Raw genomic sequence first — 22,355 nt, 5'->3', positions numbered from 1 at the left:
TGAAAGCCAACGTTTTCCCAGTGTCTGTTTGCACAGTTGTTGCAAGTATGAAATGGAGTGAAACTTGCAAAATTCAACTGAGCATGCACTCTGACTTGAGTTGTATCATCCCCAAATCTCTGAGAAATTAATCTGAACACATGGGTTTGGTTTGGATTCAGATGGACGATAGATAAAGGTATCATGTAGATGTTAATATTCTGTTTGTTGATACTCTATCTCCCAAATGCCCCTGAAATGCTTCTGCACTTTTATTTCTATCTCACTTCTTTTATTCCAGTTCTCTGCCTCCTTTCTAGGAGCCTTCCTCTTACACACTAAAGCAGTTTTATCACAAGACTTTCATCACTGGTGAAAGGAGGAAGAATACACCTTAAATTCTGTTTCACATTTCTGGCATGAGACAGCACACAACTTATGAAGAGTAAGTTAAAATGCAGGGTTTATTTTTAGAATTTTGACTGAGATTTTTGTTCCACTCCCAGGATCTGAAAACGTGGGCTTTTAACCATATGTCTCAAATACGCTTCAAGGGTATTATCTGTGTCTGATTTACTACAGAAAACAATCCTTTTGCAGAGCTGCTTGTTGGAAAAATACATGAAGAGCAGTACAAGGAGTTGCATGCTTCGTGTAGATGGTTGCAGCCACCACTTTTTCTGTTGTGTGGTACTTTTTATACAGGATTACGTTCGTGTTCATCGAAATCCACCTGTTTTATTAGTGTGCCTTGCACTGTCTGCACACTGCTGAGCTCTGAGGTTCGTGTGGTGGCAGCGTGGGGACCACCAGCTCCCCACACACTGCCAGCAGTGCCTTCTCCAGGCTTCCCTTGAACCCAGGCATTTACAGCCTCACTTAACGCCCTGATCACAGAGGGAAAAGCCCAGCTCCCACCCCACTGACCGAGATCTCCAGCTCGACACAACCCAAACCTCAACTTCTTATCTCAGCACCTCACTCCCCTCACGGGGCGATACCCAGGGCGCCCAGTTAAGCCTGAGGGGCCGCTCCCGAGGATGGCACCACCACAAACATCACCCGAGGAGCCGCGGCCACCCCGCGCCCCTTCCCCTTCCCCCCCTTGTCCCCGCCGCCATCACCCCCTCCCCTGCGGCCCGGCCCGCCGGCGCGGGGCATTGTGGGAGCGGCGGGAAGATGGCGGCGGCCGCCGCTGGGCTGAGCTGGAGGCGGGTGTCTTCCTTCACGGGGCCGGTGCCGCGCTCCCGCCACGGGCACCGCGCCGTCGCCATCCGCGAGCTGGTCATCATCTTCGGCGGCGGCAACGAGGGCATCGCCGACGAGCTGCACGTCTACAACACGGGTGCGGGGCGCGGGGCGGGGCGGCAAGGGGAGCGGGGGGCGGCGGGGAGAGGGCGGTGGCGCTGCCGCCATGTCCCTGGGGGCCTCCTCCTCCTCCTCCTCCTCCTCCTCCTCCTCCTCCTCCTCCTCCTTCCTCCTCCTCCTCCTCCTCCTCCTCCTCCTCGTCGCCCCCCGGGCTCGCCCCGAGCTCCTCGTCCCCTCCCCGTGTGGGGTTTCCCCCGCTGGGCGATGCCCGCGCCGTGCCCAGGTCCCCCTCTGGCGGCCGCCCCCCGCAGCCCGTGGGGGCGGGAAGCCGCCAACGGCCGCTGCCCTCGCTGAGGGCTGAGGGGCCCCGGCTGGGCGCGATGGAGGGCTGGGAGCTGGGAGGCTGCCGAGAGCACGAAACTGCCTCAGCTTTCAGTCTGAGGTGAAATACACCCCAGGCGTGAAAGTTCAGAGCACGTCAGCCGTCCTTACAGCTCACCGACCTCTAAAAATCGTTCAAAAGTACCCCCCCCCCCCCCCCCCCCCCCCACGCTCCAAAAAGATTATAGTATTTTGGCTGAATGGCTTTCTATTATTTTTAATTTTTTTTTGAGGTAGAATCCGTGAGGGTGGAAATGTTCTGGATATAGTTCGTTACGAGGAAAATGCATAGTGTTAAGAGTTCTTCCAAGCGGCTTATTCTGTGAGAGCTTAAAGATGACACATTTCAGAAAGCTGCAATCTCTTAACCTCGCCGTTACGACAAGTAACCTAAGTAAAGCTCATAGATAAAGCGGTTACACTGTCTTCTAGAACAACGGTTGTGGCAGATGTCTTCTAAGCGGGTCTTAATGCCACTTTATTTATTTTCCTGCCCAGATTCCAAAGGGGTTTGCCCCTTTGCAGCAGTGACAGAAAGGACCGCCCGTGACTCAGCCACTCCGGCCCCCAAATGTGGGTTTGGCTCGATCTGACCTCTTTTCTCAGGGCTCAGATGTAGGGCTGTCACCTGGGGTGTCCGAGTGTGGGATGGCACCCGTTATTCCTGCTCTGAGCGTGATGACACACTGAGGACCTCTTAATCCCCTACAGCAGTGTTCTCTGGAAGCTTTTAATTTCACGCATTTCCTCTTCTTATTCATGAAAAAAGCTTAGGAAAAGGAGACAGCCATCTCTTGGAACTGCTCAGTTCCAAAACACTTTGAACAACAATATGCAACAGTACCAGACAGTCTCAGTTGCTATTCTTGCCTCTCCTTTCCCATGTATCAGTGCAGTACTGTGTAGATATTAACATCCCAAAATAGTGTAATTAGTTTTTCAATAGGGCTATTAAGTCCAGGCGCACTGCCATGCTGCTGCTGCAGCTATAATAATTCTGTTTCTAGGACTAACACTCTCCGAGTGCCACTTTTTTTTTGTGAAGTCTATTAAATTGCTGAACAGCTTTTGGTAACTGACTTACTGTGACCTCGTGCTCGTTTATATATTGAATAACATCGGTTTGATAGAGGTGTGTGTATTTGTTTTAGTGTCTTAAATTGGATTAAACTGATTTCTTATTTTAAAAACTTAGTATTAAGCAGCCAATTCATGGTCATCGACAGTTAAAAGGTAGTTCTTTAGAAAGCAGAGGTGTTTAAAAATACACTTTCCTTTTCAGTGTTTTTTTCTTTATTTCTTTTTTCTTTTTTTTTACTTGTAGCTACAAATCAATGGTTCCTTCCTGCTGTAAGGGGAGATATTCCTCCAGGCTGTGCAGCGCATGGATTTGTTTGTGATGGTACCAGAATATTAGTTTTTGGAGGAATGGTTGAATATGGAAGATACAGTAATGATTTATATGAATTACAGGTAGGAAATGTATGAAAATGTTCCAGTTCTGAGAACTACTTTGTTTATTTATTTAGGAATAAAACATCTTATATTACCAACTGCAGAGTGCAGTTAGATGAGCTTTGCTTTGCTCAAGGAAAAATAAACTCTTTAAATAGACTCTGAAGATGGAGGAAATATAAATAACTTTGAAAAAAAGACTTCCATCTAATCAAAGTATAAAATATTTAATGTTTTATGAAGGTTAGCTTTTATGTATTCCTGTTAATGTATGCCCTAAGAAAAGCCAAGTGCTCTTTAAAAATCATTCACAGAATATACTAGGAGTGTTCATGTTATTTGAATTCATTGAGTATGAACGAATATAAATGAAGACATTTCTCAGCATGTATTTCTTGTCTTTAAGGCAAGTCGATGGCTCTGGAAAAAAGTAAAACCTCAAGCTCCTTCCACTGGATCACCGCCTTGTCCTCGGCTTGGCCACAGCTTTTCTTTATACGGTAACAAGTGCTATTTATTTGGTGGCCTGGCAAATGAGAGTGAGGATTCAAATAATAATGTTCCCAGGTATGCTATTTTGGTTTGAATTCAATGTCTTTAAAAATAAATGATTAGATGCAGCAGTTTTGAAGAGGAACATTCTAGGGAGGCTGTCTTGCTTGCTGACTGCCCGTATTTGGGTTGGTTGTGAGATGGATGGTGTTGCATGCAAAGAAGCTGAAATATTTCTTCCGCTAATCCCATTTTATGGAACACAGACTGAAAGCTCTGACACCTTTGGAGGGAAAACTAAATAGGGTTTGGTTTTCTTCCTTAATACTTTGGGGGATGTTTTTAAGAATGTGAGCTTGTGAGGTTTACTTAAAGAAGCAAAGTCTCATGAGTCATCGGGGAATTCACAATGGAAGTTCCTTCTACAATGCTCTGGGAAACAATCTGGAAAATTTTTAAAGTAACAGTTGCAGTTGCCTTTAATATCAGCAAACAGAACTGTAACGGTGAAATTTTATACCATGCTCACCTGCAGTTGAGTGCTTATATCCCCTGAGCTACAAACTGGCAATCTGAAGCTCATTAAATGAGGTATTCAGCGCGAATGCCAAGATTCAAGTCATCTAAAAATAACATGCCAATAGATTCTTCAACACATGGCTAATTGTCTCTTGGCCAGCCTAAAGAACAAGCTCCTTTTCACCTTTGTTACCTTAGAGTTGCAGAAATTCTTTAAGGTCCCATGTCATAGTGCATTTCCTACAGCTTTACACTCTACTCCAGCTTTATCCATATGTGGTAATTTCTGCTAAGAACGTTGTTTACCAGTTTTGAATGTTTCTTTCATGAACTATAGCGTATGAAGTATGATGTAAGTATGGTGTGCATTCCTTAGAGGCAACAAGTTATAATAGTTTTTTTTTTTTGTTATTGTTTTGATACTGTCCACAATGCCATCGAATGTTTGGGGATTTTAAATTTCTCTGCTCTTCCAAGGCAGAAGTTGTAATGCTTGTAAGCAGTCAGGATTTAAAACTCACTTAAATCATGTTTTTAAACACGTTTTTCATACTGTGTCAATAATACCCTAGATATTTAAATGATTTCTATGAACTGGAGCTGCAGCATGGTTCTGGAGTTGTTGGCTGGAGTATTCCTGTGACAAAAGGTATCTTGCCATCTCCCCGAGAATCTCACACCGCCATTGTATACTGCAGAAAAGATTTGGGAAGTCCAAAGATGTATATTTTCGGAGGGATGTGTGGCTGTCGGCTTAACGATCTCTGGGAACTTGACATAGGTGAGTTCATCTGCCAGTAGAAGTCAGTTCAGGGGCTTCACTGGCAAAGAGGAAAAATTAAAGTATGTGAGGATTAATGGCATGCTGTAGTGCAGATGTTATTGGGACTTAAACCATGGCATTAATCTTCTGTAATTTTTGGAATGAGATGCATACAGCATCTATTTTTGCATTTATTATCCTCATCCTCAAGGATTTGGGTTATGCTGTGAGATTGTTTTGTTTTCTTAGGCTGCATTAAAGAATGTCACTGTGATAACAGAGTTGAATAATCATTAAAAAATGAGCTTAATATATCCTTTTGGAAAACTGATAGAAAATTCTGACTAATTGTTTATGGATTTTACTGCACTTTCTTTTTTAAAGTGTCCATCTTAAAAAGCTGAAATTTTGGTTTGTTGAATGTTAGAGGTACATTCCTAAAATCTAAGTTGAGAAATTCACAGTAATAAGTTGATTTAAGGTTTTTCTTCTTTTTCTTTTAGAAACCATGACCTGGTCAAGACCAGAAACTAAAGGGACAGTTCCGCTTCCTCGCAGTCTCCATACGGCCAATGTAATAGGAAACAAGTATGTCTGTTGTTAAAAGCTCAACTATAGAAAGGTACACGTAGTAGGAGAACAATGATGCTTATCCACTACTACTCAGTATAAACCATCAGCCCTGTAGAGTGCATTTCTACTTCTATTACCCTATCTCCATGGAAATTAAAAAGTACTGGTTTTAATTTAGAGTTCACAAACCATCAGTGTTTCCATGCAGTGGGATGATCTGCCCAACCCACAAGTAGTTTTCCAAGCTCCTTTATGCATCTTTGTGCAGTCAGGGGCAGTATCAGCTGGACCTGGACCTGAGCTGGCTCTGTCAGGAGCCAACTTTGGTGCCTCTGAATCTGTGACAGGGAAATAGGTACACAAATAAACTGACCCAAAGAGTAGAATTCAGGTCTAGGCAAAGCTGTTCTGTATTTTTGTGGACCAGTTTTTCTGTAGTCTGTTCTTCAGTTCTTTGCTTCTTGCCAGCATGACTTGTTTTGGCAGATAGCACTGACAAAATGGATTTCAGTACATTTTATCTGTTTGCAAGTCAGGGTGAGGAGAAAGAGGCAGGGCGTGGGGAAGAAGTGAGAAACTGTTTCCTGAGCCAAGAGCTTAGATTTTTTATATATATAATGTTATTAGGTTGTAGCCTGCATTATGGTTTTAGGTTTTGATAGAAATTCCATGTAAACACATGACTTCTGGAGTGTATTAGCAGGTTGATGGTTCGTAAAAGAATTGCAGTATTAACTTCTGTTTCTGGGGAGTTGTTTGAGATTTTATTTATTTTTAATTGGTTAACTTACTCAAAATTTCCAGAAGGTAGATGTCTGCAGCAAGACACAAATTCTGATGTAAAGAAGAACTGTAAAGCACTGGAAATTTTCTATTTTGTCCTAGTTTGAGAGAGCACATGCAGCAGGTCTGGAAATGTTAATTCACTTTTCTTTTCTTCTTCCCTCTTCCCTCTTTTCCTATATTTCAGAATGTATGTTTTTGGTGGATGGGTTCCACAGTCAGCAGGAGGTGAAATTTCTGCTCATGATGGTGAATGGAAATGTACCGGTTCATTTTGTTATCTTAATTTGGGTCAGTGTTTCTCTCTGTCTTGGAGTGGGCATTTTGAATTAATCCTTTCTTAATGGAGTAGATTAAATATTCTAAAGACCCTGAGATAAGTTTTAAGATAGAAAGCTGTAAACATAGTTGATTGCAGAAGATACCTTCTTTTTTCATATTTCTTAAGAAGTGTTTTTTTTCTTTGATAATTCAGCAAGTTTGCTGGTGCAAATCTTTGTTCATCCAACTTTTAATACTAGGTAATGTAGATGGCACTCCTTCATTTATAGTAGGACACAAGAAAGATCATAAAATTATTTTTTTTCTAAACTGTGATTGAACTGTCCCTTAATCCTCAATTTCTGATCTTCTGTTCATCTGAGATGGGCGACCAGAGGTCAGAAAATTGATCCTGAATCAAATGAACGTATCTTACAAATGAATTGGAAAATGACCTTCTGTTTGTAATATCAAAAAATCCAATGCGGTCATTATAAAAACAGATGTGATTTATTTTAATTTTCTCTGAGCAGTTAAGTGTATTAACCCCTGTATTGCATGCTTTGAAATCCATCTAGAAACTAAAGTTTTTGAGTTTCATTTACTAGATACCACAGAATGGATAGGTCTGATCTCAGATTGCCAGGAAGACAAAAGTAACTTGTTACCAGGGCCAAGAGCAGGACACTGTGCGGTAGCGGTTGGCACTCGTCTGTATATCTGGAGTGGTAGAGATGGTTACAGAAAAGCTTGGAACAATCAAGTTTGCTGCAAAGATCTTTGGTACCTTGATACTGGTGAGTCAGAAATAAATGAGAAATATGTTCCATATTTTATTAATGTATAGGAACCTGGCGTCATCAATGCTCAGAAGCTCTAGCAAGCACTAAAGTGTTTTAAATTTTAAAGCTTATTCAAATAAGCCACGTTTCGCTGTTGATTGTTTGAAGACTACAGCTGTAATTCAAATGGAAAAAAATAGAAAGGCATGTTTAAAGCCCCTGAAAGAACTTTGTGGCTAGATTCTGTATTGCATGCCACAGTTGGTAGATAAAAGGTGCTAAAGGGTGTTTTACCTAAACTCAAAGTTCCTGGCCTCTCTATAGAGTGATCTCTTCTGCTACTACTTACCTTTTATTTTTTTTTAACCAACCCCCTCCTTCTCTTGGGATCATTGCTGCTGCTGCTGCTTCCTCATCTCCTGGACTGAAAAAAGATACTGTTGAATTAGAGAAAGGACCAAATTGTTCTGGGGCGTAGGGGATTTTGGGGACTATTAATCACTCATTAGTAGTTGACATGATGGATATTTGTTTGTTAGCAGGACACAGAGATGTTATCAGGAGTGAGGAAACTAGAATAGCACTTTCAGGAGGGAGTTGTTTGCTCAAGCAGAAGTGTCAGAATGGTTATTGGAGAATGTGAAACATTTAGGGCAGTGGAGATTTTTTCTTTTTTTTTTTTTTCTTTTTGCCTTTCTTTTTTCCCCTCCTCTTAGAAAGGTTAGAAGTAAAGGAGTGGCAGGGGAGGGATGTACTTGAGAGTGCAACCTAGTCAGGCATCAGGGCAAGTGAGGAGAGCAGGTCATTGGCATTGAATCGTGCCTGGGCTTCAGCCTGTGCAGAAGTTTGAGGGAAAGTTCACTTCAGCTAGAGAGAGCAAGCAAAAAGGAAGTTCAGTCTTCTGTGAATTTCTTCTAGGAGCATGTAAAGCTTTAGGAGCCAAAGAGCTACACATAGCCTTTTAGGACAGGAAAAGGATCTCTCATATTGTAATGCCTATGATGATGGATATACAACACAAAGACATACCAGCAGCAGAAGAGCCATTAAAACCTTAAGAAAATGCATCAAACATCCAGCGTTTTTGAACACTTCAGAATGTCAGTTTATAATTCTGTGCTCGATTTGGCACCCTTGACAATGTTTCTTGTTGAATTTGGTGCATATTATATGTAAGTGAAAAGGGAGCTATTGATTTTGCTTGCTTCATGTAGATATTTCTTAAGCTGTTAAAAGGGAGCAATTTCAAATATGGCACCTGTATTTTATTGGTTTCTTGTAGAGAAACCTCCAGCACCATCACAGGTACAGCTGATTAGAGCTACAACCAACTCCTTTCAAGTGAAATGGGATGAAGTACCTACTGTTGAAGGCTATCTTCTTCAATTACATGCTGATTCACCAGTGCCATCAGCGGCTGGAATACCTGGCACTGGGGCTCCAGAAACATCCATGCTGAGTTCACAAGGTAGTAGTCAGATCATGTTACACTAATGCTTGTGCAAAGGCAGAGTAGAGATTTGAGTAAATAATTGAGTTCTTTGTTTTAAATAAGATGACTCAGAGAGAGATACCCTATTTCTTTGGATATTTCCAAAATGTGTACATCGTGATTATGGAAAATTCAGCTTTAACCTGCCTCTTGTCAGTTCTGGCTATCTGAATGCTGGAGATATTTGTGTAGTACTGGGCATGATTTGAGAAAGGGGACAGGAGGAAGGGATTTTAATTGACTATTTGGCCATGCAGTTTCATTTCAGTTTAACAACCAAGTCATTCTTTAGGCAACCTCATGTCTCCCTTGTGCTTACTGGAATAGATTCCACCCATTAATACTAAGTTTTATATAATTGATTGTGATTTGCTTTTGTTTACCTGAAAGGTGGCTCTTCTCTACATCAAACTCCACAATCATTGCCTAGTGTCCCTTGTCCAGAACTGAAGGTGGATCATCCCAGCCAAGCAAATAATGTCATTCCTAATAACGTAAGTGTAAACTGAAAAACGCTTAAGTGGCAAAGTAGCGTGGGAAGCACGAGAACTGCCAAAACACTTTCTCAGTTTTTGAAGTGCCTGCCTACTTCTTAGACCTTAGGAAGTTCATAAATCAAACAACAACAGACACCTGCTGAAGTGGTTTTATATGCTTTTTTACATCCTTCCTATTTTCATGATTGACATGGTCTTTAAAGTCCTCTTCCTGGTAATACAGAGAGCAAACTGCAACTGTGTTGGCTTCCAGAAAACTAACTGGGAGCCTGATAACAGGAGAAACACTTTTCACCCTCAAAATATTGGTGAAATTCATGTGGGAAGCAAAAAGGATAATGCATGTTCCTTCTTAGTTCAGGTTTTCATGCTACTCTGTTTAGCAGTTTCTACTGCAGTATAAACCCAATTATTATGTATTCTGGCTGTGCAGTTGTACATGTTCCACTGTTTTGCCAATAACAAAGAAACTGAGAGGAAAAACTCTGGCCAAAGGATCCCATTTTTAATAATGTAGACCTTTTCTTAACTGTGTAAGCCCTTAGATCTGTATGGAATTCATAATGTGTTCCTGCAGAAAACACACATGGAAGCACTGTGAATTTTACTAACAGTAGAAATATCTTAGATATGTGCCAGGAAAGCAGTGGTTGAAAGCCTCTTTAAATTGTGATTTTGCCCCCCTGCCTATCCCAACCCCTTTCCCCCCACCCCAATAGGCTAAATGTATGCATTAATGAGCTTCTGTGTGATAAGAATGTGAGCTCACTCAGATAAAATGTAGCGTGGGACAGGGACATTTCCAAGTTAACATAGTTTCAGTCTTTGTGTTATGATGGCTAGAATAATGTGGATTGTGATGTTGGTTGCTTGTTGTATTTTAAAGTGCTGGGGGATTGGTCAGAGGATTTTTGTTGTTTTTGAGCAAGCATTTTCATGCCATGTTTGCGACTGAAATTTACAAACTTCACAGTTAACCAAAAGAACTTATTTGTTAATGTTTAGGTCCAAGTTTCCCTTCCATCCAACTCATTATTAAAAATAGAAGGAAAAGAAAAGGTTGCAGCACCTGAGAACAGGATTACACAGGAGACTATGAAAAACCATGCAGATGCAACAGGATTCAAAGACTCAAATGCCCCTTCTCTTTTGCCTGGTTGTACTTCAAGTAAGATATGTATAAAATAAAAATTATTTAAAAAGTGAGAATTGAAAAGTCATCTCAAACACAAAATAAGATTATTTCTGTTTTGCAATTTACAATTATTTTAGATGGATTTTAAAAAATCCTTGTGCTAGTTACTACTATACGTAATTAATATAAAAAGGAAATCCTAAGCTGTTTTAAGTATCACAAGAGAAAATTCTTAATATATTAAATATTATGATGGCAAATGTGTCTGTTTAAACATAAATAGCCCTTCTTAACATCAAAGACCAGATGGACAGTACCAGGTCTATTGTACTAGGTAAGGTTATAGTAACTCAAGGCTCCTTTTATAGTACTTCCCTGTCTGTTAGTAATGAAAAGTTACTAGCCTATTTAAAATTGTAGATGACGTAGAGAGGAGCATGTTTTTCTCTGGCTACAGAGGAAAAAGAAACTGACTAGTTACTGATACAGGCACTTCACTGAAAGTTCATCGGGGTGAATCCAGGCCCACACACCTGATCTGTTTATTTTTGACTTCTACGTAATTTATGTGGTGTTACATTTTTCATTTTCTTTGCAGTGTGTTTTAATTGTTGTGTGGAAGTTCGGGATCTTAGTGCTGAGCAAGAAATAGACTTCCACTGATGCTAATATGAAATTGCTTGTTATGAAGCTGTGATATTCATTTGTGTGAATACTTTTTTTCGCCCAATTTGGTTAAGAAAGGATAGATACAGAATACATCTAGCACAAATGAAACTGCTATTTGAATACAACTGCTAACATGTATTTGGTTATGACTATATAGACAAGTTCTTATTAAGATAGTTACATAAAGAAAGTGTTAGCAATGCATATAATCTGATCTATTTTAGTCTAAGCCTGAGCTAACATCTGTTTTTATGTGAAACTAAAGCCATTAGATCAAGTTGAGACTTGCTAGGTGTCATCAGTATTGAATTCTGGTTAATATTTTCTTTTTCTAAGGTCCTCAGACTTCAGCAAATGTAGGTGAATTACATGACTTGGACAAAAGAACTGTAATGCCTGATGCTTCTGTATCCAGTACTGTCTCCAGCACACAAACTATGGTAACCCAGCAGGCTGTTAAAACTGAATCATCAAGTACAAATGGGGCAGTTGTTAAAGATGAAACTTCACTAACAACATTCAATTCAAAATCTGAAGGTTTGAAATGTGTTTCACATACTGTATTTTGAGCCATATATATCTAAGGCCATCAGAGTTCCTGTAGTGTGGTGGGATTCCCATCTTGGCTAGTACCTGGGATTGAGATAGGGCTTTGGGCCGTGGAGGACGTTGGGCAGCCTGAATGATCTCTGCTATGATTTACACATCTTTTAAAATCAGGATGTTCCTTTTATATTCTTGTAAACAACTTTGTTTCCTGTAAGTGAAAAATCTTTTAAATCTTCGTTTATGCAGAAGCCTGTTTTTTAAACAGCAATGGCAGCCAGTTCTGTTGCCTGTAGGATATTTGCTTTCATTCAGTGATTGCTTGTTTCATCAGCAAAAGTCTATGGATAATAACCTTACATGGTTTTGATTTTAAACAATTGACCCCTGTAACAAACATGGCCAGCTTATGTGGCTTTGGCTAGCTCACCACTAGCCAAAGGTGGTGACCTCTTCACAGTATGCTTGAAGTAAACAAAATAAGCACCAATACAAAAACTAAACATAAACACTTTTCCAATTCTGTTTTTCATGAAAATCAACAGGCTGTGCTTGCTATTGTTTTGAGTGTTAGCTAAAGTATTCTCTTACTGAATACAAGTAGTGTAATTTTTACTGAAAAGTATTGTTTTTTAAAAACAAACACAAGTATAGAATACTAATATTCCCTTGAGTTTTTCATGTGCTTTGGTTTCTTTTTTTTTCTTTAAGATTCAATTTTAAATTTAGTAAATGTTCTTTTCCCATTTGTTAGGTTTGTTTAAAGATTAATTGCTCTTATTCAGAATTCAAACTGTATTTATTTCTGAAGCAGTGTGTTAAGATTTCATCCTTAGGCAATTCATACTGTGTCATCAGTATGTGCCTCAATCTGATATTTATCACTTGTTCACAAATATTTCGTACTGACTTCATAATTCTGTCGTATTTTAGGATTTTCTGAGTCCTGTCTGTATTATCTGTAGCTGTCTGCAGTGCCAGGCTCTTATAATTGTTCTCTGAATATAAAGCAAACCAAAATTAGTTGTTTATGTTACAAATAAAACTGCATGCAAAAGAGCTTTGAGACATTTGCAGCAAACACTTGTAAATGACTATTGAGGTCAGCTTTTATATTATGTGGACTTTGTGTTATAAAGCTTAATTTGTTAAAAAAAAAAAAAAAAAAAAAAAAACCTTAAGTGTAATTTTTTGTTTCTAGCTGCTGAAACTGCTTATATCATGCCTTCAACAAGGGTCAATACTGGACAGACAAATGATTCACACTCCTCTGTAAGTCTGCATAAGTATAATTAAGTTCTGTTGCTCTGTTGGTTGTAAGGGCTCTTCTGTTATTTTTTAATTGTATCTCTTTGAAAGAGAAGCAAGGTATATTTAGGGTTTGAAGTGAATAATACAGGGTAAACATTTTCTGTTGCGAACTAATTTCATTGTGCGGGTTAGATTTGAATCTAAGTAGCAGTTGTGTATTCAGGAGGATCTCCAAGTATGTGTTTCAGCTGTTGAATCATTTTTATTGACTGGCACAGTGGAGCGGTCTTTCTGCTGTATAATGTGCAAATGTAAAATGTTTTTCTGTCTGCACAAGTGAATTTAAAATATGTATTAGATCAGATATAGTGTTAGCTGCTGATCTGTAGGTTTGAAACATAACTGAACTGACATCTTGATGTTTTTCCCTAGAGGAGATGGGGACTGGCTATGCAAGCTGTAAATACTGCCTGAAAAAAAAGTAAATGCCTCCTATTTCACCTGCTTACAACTTAATACACAAAACCAAGGTGCCACCAAAAGAGTGGAGCTAAGGGTGGGAAGAAGCAGCTGCTACTGAAGGGTTGGGGTGCTTTTGCCAATAGCAGCTGCCACTCCTGCCCCTCTTCCATGCTAGCAGGAACATCATCTGTCTGCTCTGGGCAGCACTGCGAGCACTCTCCTTGGTGCCTGGAGACAAGCAAGAAAGGCAGCTTGTCTTTCTGGGCCAGTCAGGAATATTTCTCATGCCCTCCACAACCATTGCCCCATGCCACAGTGGAGGCCCTGATCTGAGATGCAAGTGAATTTAGTAGCTGCTTTCAAGGGAGTATGTTTGGGGCTGAGATGCAGCAGAATCCCAGGCGGAGCTGCTGGTGTACAACCACATTGCAGTGTTCTTCCTGGCCTCTGAGCAAAATTAACTCACAACTACAGCTGCTACGCACACCTAGTTCTACAGCTGTAAACTTCTTCCCCTTCCCGTTTAAACTAGGATGTCAGAGATGACGTCCCATCTACAGCTTTCATATTTTCTAAATGATGACTGAATCTAAATACTTGAGAACCAGTTGGTTTTGAACAGTATTTCAGTAACAGATGCACATTCACTTAAAGTATAAGGAAGTCATTTACTGGTATGAAAGGGGATTCTCCTGCACATACACTAGAGTCTTGAAATGTGTTTTTTATATATTACATTAAAGTGTATGGATGGTCTACATAACATGTTCTTCAAATACTAGAAAACTCTACAAAGACAGACGGCACCGGTGAAAACAAGAGACCGGCAGTGGTATGATGTTGGAATTTTTAAGAACAACAGTGCTATGGTGAACCAGTTCTACTTGCTGCCAGAGGAAACACTGAGCAACTCCAACAAGGTAGCTGCTAATTTTTCTCTGACAGACCTTGCACACAGGTGTTTTGGAGTCCAGTGTTCATATGTTTAATGACAAAATGTGGGATTTTGTGATACAAACTGGTGCTTATAGGAGTTTTAAGATCAAAGTTCCTGACATATTTGGCTTTTTTTTTTTACTGTTTTCTAAACCAGATGCATTTTTTTCCTGTTGTTTTTTGTCTAGTTATATGGAACATCTTATTGTACCATCACTAATTCTTTCCGTATTTCTATTTGTAGCCTTAGGAAGGAATTTTCAACTTCATGACATTTCAAAACAGTAAAAACTCTTAAAGAACTTTAAAATGTATTATTTCCATACAGTACTGAAATATTCCAGTCAGTTTCCTCTGTCTCAAGGATACATTTGTAAATATATTAGTAACAGTTTAGAATGTTTAAAAAGACTAGATGTGGAAGAGTAGTGGCTTTTGAATTCTTTTTCTATAAAATAATGTTGTTAAATATGGAAGTTTGTATGGGAAAACACTATAGACATGTAATTTACAAAGCCTTTGTAGTCTTGAAAGTGTAGACTAATGATGTCCAAGTGGACTAGAAACAAAACTGATGGCTGTATGTCACTTAAATGGGCAGAAATACCTACAGCCAGGAGGCTGCTTCTCTTAAGAAGATGCAGGAGTTGATTTCAAAACTCAGGAATGAGCATTTGCTTCCTTGTATGGAACCTGTCTGTCAGCAAATGGCTAAGTATTTACTTAGCCGTGCTTTCCTTCTGCCAGAACAGGTCTCTGCCTTACCTGTAGCGCTTTGCCTGTTAGTAAGCAGCTTAGGTATCTTACTGGCAGATAGGACATGTAAGAGAAAATAAAACTCATGGATAGATTTTAACCTCTGCTGCATATGTGTGTATTAATAGGCAACCTGAGCACTCTCCAAACCTCTCAGTCTTCTCTGTACTTCTGTAAATACTGACTATGCTGTCCTGTTATATAAGGTACCTATCTTTTCAAGAATGTATTTATAGGACTGATTGTATAAAAAAAGAAACCTTCACAAACAAAGAGTAGAACAAGTTGCAGGCACATGGACTTTTTGTTGATAGTGATGGTTTTTAAACCTTGTTAGAACTTAGATGTTTTTAGTAAGAGGGGGTTTCATGGAGAACAGGTTTCAGTCTTAACCACAGGTTAGACAAAAGCTGTTGTGTTGGTATTTGAGTAGATTGTTAGTGTTAGAGTAGATGAAGGTATTCAAGGTGCTGTCTTACCCTAGTAGATGAAGGTATTCAAGGTGCTGTCTTACCCCAACAGGTTTTCTTAAAACACAAAAGAAAAGAATGTTTTCTTTGAAAACACTTCATTATAGATACCCCACATACCAGTTTTAAAGAGTATATGTAGTATATTTTACAGTGTTTATATTGTGATTTGTTACACATTATTCAAGAGGAAAAGCGTTCAATAGGAAGCTTCAAAGATGTATCAATGCATGTGTTAAGCAAGGAAATAGAGTAGCACCTGATGTTTCAGAAACTTGCTTGTTACTAACTTACTGACTCTGCTTCTCTTTAAAAACATTTAGGTTACCTATTCATAAAGTGCAACTCTTAACTATAGGAACAAGTAATTTTCAAATAAAAATATTTTTGAGGACAGAGGAGTATAGTAATTAAGTAATAAGCTATACAGTTAGAAATGCTACTTTATTTTTACTATCCAAAGTAAATCTAAACAAGAAATGCAGTTCAATTTAAATGCCAGGGGTTTTCATGTTATTTGTGGAGAGGGAATTGTTCTTGGAGGAGTTGTTCTGAGGCAGGCTAGTGCCTCAGTCAGAAACTTTCTGATTCAAATACAAAAGCACTAGATCCGGTTTGTGTTTCGATTAAACCTAACTATCTCAGTTTATTGCTACCCACCTCACGTCATATTTTTATTTTATTTTTTAGGCTAATTCTGCTTAAAATACTTTTAAAAGTAACTCAAACATTGCTTTATTTTCAGCTGGAAAATGCAAATGTACCAGACTACAGATTACTTAAGAAACAGGATCTTTTTCCAGGCACAGTGTACAGGTTCAGAGTCGCTGCAATTAATGGCTGTGGTGTTGGGCCTTTCAGTAAAGTCAGTGAATTCAAGACTTGTATTCCAGGTTTTCCCGGAGCTCCTTCAACAGTCAAAATCACCAAGGTGAGAAATGTAAATAGTTCTTGTTCTGATGCATAAAATCCTGTTCGCAAGCTTAATCATGGAACTCTTGTTTTTGGCTAGTTTTGGCTTCTTTTTTTTTTTTTTAAGTGAAAAAATAAGTGTTGAATAGTGTCAAATGTTTAGTCAGTGACTTCTGCTCAACATAATATTCTTTAAGAAGTTTGCTAAAAAATATTTTAAAACATAATGATCATGTTGCAAGATACATCTCAATTGTCTGATAATTTTCCCATTGTTTTCTTTTCCTGCATTTTTAATTTTATAGGGGTTTACCATGTTTAAAACAAAATTTAAGACCCTTTGCCTCCAAAGGATGATTAGGTTTTAGTCTTTTTCCATAAAACAACAGTGATGTTGGTAAAATCAAAGGGCAATTCTGGGTAATGATTTGATAAGCTAACGTGTTTTCATCTCTTAAAACTGCTAACTTTCAAACAGATAACTTCTTACAAACCTGTAACCCAACGAATTCCACCTTAAAAATACTTGGGGATTTTCTTTCTTTTTCTGGGGTTTGTAACTTGTTTTAATCGTAGATGTGTTTTATTGTCTAGTGTTTCACCTTGCCTGACATACTGTCTTCTTTACTAGTGAAAATTTGGCACATCCACACATACAAGTAAACCTGTGTTTAGAAGTGTAGTATCTTTCTTTTTTGAAAGAATGGATCAGAAAATAAGCATTCTTATTTTCCAAAATATCCTTTGGCATCTGTGGTGATTCTGCATTAGTACCAGAAGAAAGAAACAAAAGGTTAATTTTAGAATAAAGAATAACAGAATAGGTGAGAAGTTTAAGATGCACATTTTATGTATTTTTAACTATTTTAGGGTTTTATGTATTTAACTATTTTTAGGTTTTTATGTATTTATAACTATTTGTATTATATATAGTTGAGTGTCTAATGGTTAGCTGAATAGTATCATATTTTTCTCTTTTTCTTCAGAGCGTAGACTGTATTCATCTTTCTTGGGAGCCTCCAGCTTCACCTTCTGGAAATATTTTGGAATATTCTGCCTACTTAGCAATCCGTTCCACACAGTTACAGGAAAATCCAAATCAGCTTGTATTTATGAGAATATACTGTGGGCTTAAGACATCTTGTATAGTGACAGCTGCCCAGCTTTCAAATGCTCACGTTGATTACACTTCACGACCTGCTATAGTGTTCAGGATTTCTGCCAAGAATGAGAGGGGATATGGACCGGCCACACAAGTTCGATGGCTTCAAGGTAAAGTCAGTGTCAGACACAGCATTTAAGTGGGCCGTGGCGGAGAAAATAGCTGATTGTGCCTCTACAACCAGCACTTTTCTCAGCGGCGCATGTCTCAGCAGTGCACTTTTCTCAGCAGTGAAATGTCACTTTGTTCTTTGTAGAAGTTTTAGGAAAAGGTGGTTGTTAACTTTAGCGTAACATTGAGAGATGGGATTTGTTCATGAGCAAAGATGAGCAAGTACTGAGCGTTGGTTATTGAATCTCACTTAGTTTCTCAAATAATAAACTGCCAGTAAACTTCTGATTTCCCTGGACTTCACTTCAGCTTAGGAGTTTTCCGTTTTTTTAGTAAGCAATCCAGTTATATGCGGGAATGTAGTTCTTTTTTCCCCAGTCTTTACCCCTTCCTTATCAAAATAATTTTTCATAAAGTGACATAAGGTGCATTTTTGTGATTTAATGTACTCTTTAAAGTCTGTATTAGAGCTAGTAGGAATGGCTTTGGTTATCTCATCTCTACACTCAAATTTGTGATTAGTTGGGGATGGGAATGGATCAACTTGAAATTCCCACCCTCCGGGGAGTAGCGGGCTGTTGGATGGGCTTGGCTGTCCTGCCAGTCCCTGCGCTGGGATCCACAGGGTGCAGTTGAAAGTGAACTGTTGAGTACACCTCTGGTTGTTCTGAGTGTAGTTTTCTGAGATGGGCAGCAACAGTGAAGTTGTCTTCCTACTGTTCAGTACTCTAGTGCTGTTTTAACCCTGATCCCAGAGCTATATATCCCAGAACTATGAAACAGGAGTTGTTTGATAGCATTTGACCATGTACGCGAGTTAAATTATGAAATGTTTAACAGTGTCTCCTTCTTCTTGCAGATATGAAAACATCAAGCTCAAAGTAGAATCAAGATAATAAATTTCAAGTTTCGAATGTAGTGTTTAATGTAACTCTTGTACTATTTGTAAATGCTACAAATATTTTATTTTTGCATTGTTTTTATCTTAAAATATATAACCTTTTTTACGTTTGAGACATCAGCGTTACAGAGCCTTGCTCAGGTATGAGTACCATATGGAAGCTATACTGAAGGTGGTGGGGTGGAGGACCATACTCTATCCAGTAGCTTTTTGGTAGCGATAGTTAAAATATTAAATATATATATATATACACACAAAGTTTCAAATAAAAAAATAAATTGGCATATGCAGTACTGTTTGAGGTACAGTCCCCATGATTGCTAGAGATTTTGCATAAATAACTCAAAAAGATTTGGTAAATGAAAAAATTGTTTGATTTCAGTTTTATACCACATTCTTCATTGTGGTGTCTGAGTACAAGGCAAAAATTTCCAGTTATTATATAGTAACTTAAAATGTATAAATATTTTAATATATACTTTTTTTGTAAAGAAATGATTTTTCTACTATTTGTAACAAATATCTTAATCCTGAAAGATATCCCCTGAAAATTTAAAAGGAAAAAGATACTTAGTCATTTGTCTTATTACAAAACAAAAAACAAACATAAATTCATTGTAAATGCACTACTAATATTTAGAATTATCCTTTTGTAGTTGTACAAATCTTCAACTTGTAAATACCAATGTTTACAAGAGACCTTTCTGGTCTTGTATTAAAACTTCCATGAGATTCATTCTCTTTTTTTTTTTTTTTTTTTTTTTTTTTTTTTAAATCCATATGCTTTGCTTTTAGCATATGCTTGCTTTTTGCACTAATAATAACTTACCTCATTCCTGTGTTTGTAATCACTTGTGTTGCTTCCATAACGTTTCTGTAAAACTTCAATCTGAAAACTTTAACCAAAGTTTAGAATACATGGTAAGCAATTTTGCACATATCGTATGGCAACTTTCGACATATTTATTCCAGTTAATCTTCTTAAGTGCTTGTTTGCTTTACCAGTATATTCTACCAATCAAGTTCAGTATCTCCCTTTTACTATGCATCATTTTACATTAACTAGCTAGCTGATAAATTCAACAAGCATTACTTCTAGGAATAGGTTGATCCATTCCTATGCTAGATGAAAAATTTGTTCACAGTAGTGAAATAAAGGTAAACATTTTAAATGCTATTTATGTATCTATATAGAAACCTATGTTTACCAAAGTGTAGAGGAAAATGGCTGAGTTGGACAAGGTCACTAGGTGAATAGATTGAGGCACCTAAGATTTATTTTAAAATAAAATCTAAATTTCTTTACCGTGCAATGAAGTTTATACTTTGCACTTTAATTTTACCCTGAATGCCAAAATACAATATACATCAAGGTAGAATTACTTGCCTCTGCCAGTTAAATTTGTCTTAACAGCATTTGTAAATAAAGAAACTAAATGAATTGATGTGCCTGGTTTGGTGGGAGAAGTATCACTAAGATGTTAAGAGATTTAACAGCTCAAGTATCCCAGAGCAGATTTTATAGCCAAGTTTTAGCTACCCTGAAAGTCAGGGTTGTAACAGAAGTGCTGATACAGCCTTAATTATTGCAACGCATCACATGCTATAATAGCATATAAAAAGTGCTGGGGACCATAAATTGCTATAATAGTGTTAATTGTGGCACGGGAGTAACACACACGGTTTTACTCCAGAGAAGAATCCCGTGATTATGACAATGACGGATATCCCAGATTCACTTTAAACAGTGTTTATAGTATGAATGTATAGGAATTTTTCCTGAAGTTAACTGGCTTTAAAATACTTGTGTTTTAATGGTCCATTTCATCAGGTATGATCTCACTACCAATACTGTCTGATAACTAAAAGTAATACTGTACACGAGCTGTTAACTAGAAAAATATGACTTGGTTTTTCTTATTAGTACTGTGAAAGAAGCCTTTAGAGAAAACACTTGTGGCTTTGATTTTGTTGGTTGATAGCTGTGATTGTAGAGTTGTTATTTAAGAATAAAATCTGTTGGGTATGTCTGGGTGAAGTTTTTTTGCACTTGGTTTCACATGGTTTGCACAATTTCTTTTCCAGTGGGTATGTCACAACTACCAAAGGGTAAAACTGTGGCGTTTTCAATGAAAGTATAATTTCCTTGTAAGTGTGCTTTCTTCAACTGACTTGACATCAGATGTCACTTTCTCTTCTTTGTCCAAGTTGGGTGATGTTGAATAGTGATCATATGCAAATCTTCAATTCCTCGCAGTTTTACTTTAAGATGAAATTGTGGTACACGCTGTAAAATACACTTTGTGGTCTGTTTTAGAACTGTATTTAGAACATGTCTAAATCTCACCTGTTTGCCTATCAACTAGATATCAGACAAATATTGATTGTTTGATTTAAAATTCATTTGCAAGACTGTTGACATCAGCTCCTTGAGAATCCGTGTTATCCACTCATTTCCTAAGTCACTAAATGACCTGTAACAAGCTGAAATCTATCAGGCGGCAGTACCCGTGTTGCAGAAATGTCTGGGTTTGCTGAACTTGCCGAGGCAGTTGTGACGTGACCGTCGGTGCAGGACAGTTGTGCTGGTTACGGCAGGCACTGCTACAACTTCACCTTGAGGAGGTTCTTGTGGAAGTGGAAATAGAGTGAACGATAACCTACACTTTGTGTTTTCAAAGTAATTATAGCAATATCTTTTGAATGTAGTTTGGAGTAGAGCACATGATCATGCCATAAATTCTGAAGATATAATAAGTATTACTGTTGTTATCTGATATTTCAGGATAGCGAATTTGACGTGAACTTAGTCTTACAGCCTGTTACTTAATGACCTCTACAAGGAAACTGACATTTTGTACAATTAAAGTTGATCAGTCTTATTTCAAAGCATTGTTTGTTCTTTGTAATAAAGTGGTTGTCCTATCAAATGCGTTGTAAACAGTGAAGTGTACGTCTGCTTCTTCTGAGGGGATAATACGGAGAAGAAAGCGAGCGTGTTCGTCTTGGGGAGAAATAAGAGGGCTTCTTGATGAGCCATGTAATACTGAGTACTGCTCTTCCATAAAAAGTGCTTCCCAAGTGACTTCTTGGTTATGCGATGGTTTGTCTGGTTACTTTTTTCTTCCCTTAGTTGTGGTTCCCCAGTTTCCCACCACCCCTTCTGCTGCAATTGCTGCACTCCTCACCTGTTCTCTGCCCCCTTCCGTGCCTTTGTGCCATGCAGCTTGCTGGCCCCCATCTGGGACAGGAATGCTTAAAATTGCTTTCCTTGTCTATAGAACAGCTCTGTTGGTGCTGTTCAAAGTGATTGGCAAAGAGTTTGGTGTTTCTTTGTTACAGGTTGTTCAAAGGAAGGGACTTGAAGGAGCATTGAGTGCGCTCAGAAGGCTTCCAGCTTCCAGCTCTGCTCAAATGTTGGGGTCTCGGGGCAAGCTGCTGAGCTCAAGCTGTGGTTGGCCATGGGAGTCTCCTGGGGAAGGATGTAAGATTTGCTTCTAAAAGCAGAGGAGGAGATCGAGTGGACTGAAAGGGCTCCAGAGCGGTTTCTGAACCTCTAAGAGACTTCACATGACAAACTACTAAAAGCTGTCCACTCCAAATTGATTCCCTTGTTGTGCTCCAGCTATTGTAATAGGGTAAATGTTTTATTTTCAATTGTTTGATCCTTGCATTAGTGGATAACAAATATAACAAATGGGACATCCTAAGCAATCAATGAAGAATTCCCACAATGTGTTATTGTTTTTTTGTTGTTTT

General features: G+C 38.5%; 1 protein-coding gene across 1 annotated transcript; it reads left to right on the top strand.

Annotated features, from left to right (window-relative positions):
- Positions 1-1,156: 1,156 nt before the first annotated feature.
- HCFC2 (host cell factor C2) lies at positions 1,157-19,036 on the top strand. The gene is made up of 16 exons (XM_032185699.1): positions 1,157-1,324; positions 2,993-3,141; positions 3,530-3,690; positions 4,707-4,915; positions 5,401-5,485; positions 6,441-6,544; positions 7,123-7,311; positions 8,579-8,764; positions 9,179-9,282; positions 10,291-10,453; positions 11,426-11,626; positions 12,837-12,907; positions 14,131-14,268; positions 16,256-16,441; positions 17,409-17,694; positions 18,555-19,036. Exons 1-16 carry the CDS (start codon positions 1,159-1,161, stop codon positions 18,578-18,580), a joined length of 2,424 nt encoding a protein of 807 aa, XP_032041590.1. The 5' UTR covers positions 1,157-1,158; the 3' UTR covers positions 18,581-19,036.
- Positions 19,037-22,355: the final 3,319 nt, after the last annotated feature.

This window comes from Aythya fuligula, chromosome 1, assembly GCF_009819795.1.
Source record: "Aythya fuligula isolate bAytFul2 chromosome 1, bAytFul2.pri, whole genome shotgun sequence".
NCBI classification, from domain to species: domain Eukaryota; kingdom Metazoa; phylum Chordata; class Aves; order Anseriformes; family Anatidae; genus Aythya; species Aythya fuligula.
Note: the sequence above shows the minus strand (reverse complement) of the source record. Positions and strands in the feature narration are given on the sequence as shown.

Bases quoted from the DNA above. Each gene is read 5' to 3' on its own strand.
- HCFC2 (XM_032185699.1), top strand. From the start codon at position 1,159: ATGGCGGCGGCCGCCGCTGGGCTGAGCTGGAGGCGGGTGTCTTCCTTC. The intron at 5,486-6,440 runs GTATGTCTGTTG...CCTATATTTCAG, and splicing joins GCCAATGTAATAGGAAACAA to AATGTATGTTTTTGGTGGAT. The intron at 14,269-16,255 runs GTAGCTGCTAAT...CTTTATTTTCAG, and splicing joins CACTGAGCAACTCCAACAAG to CTGGAAAATGCAAATGTACC.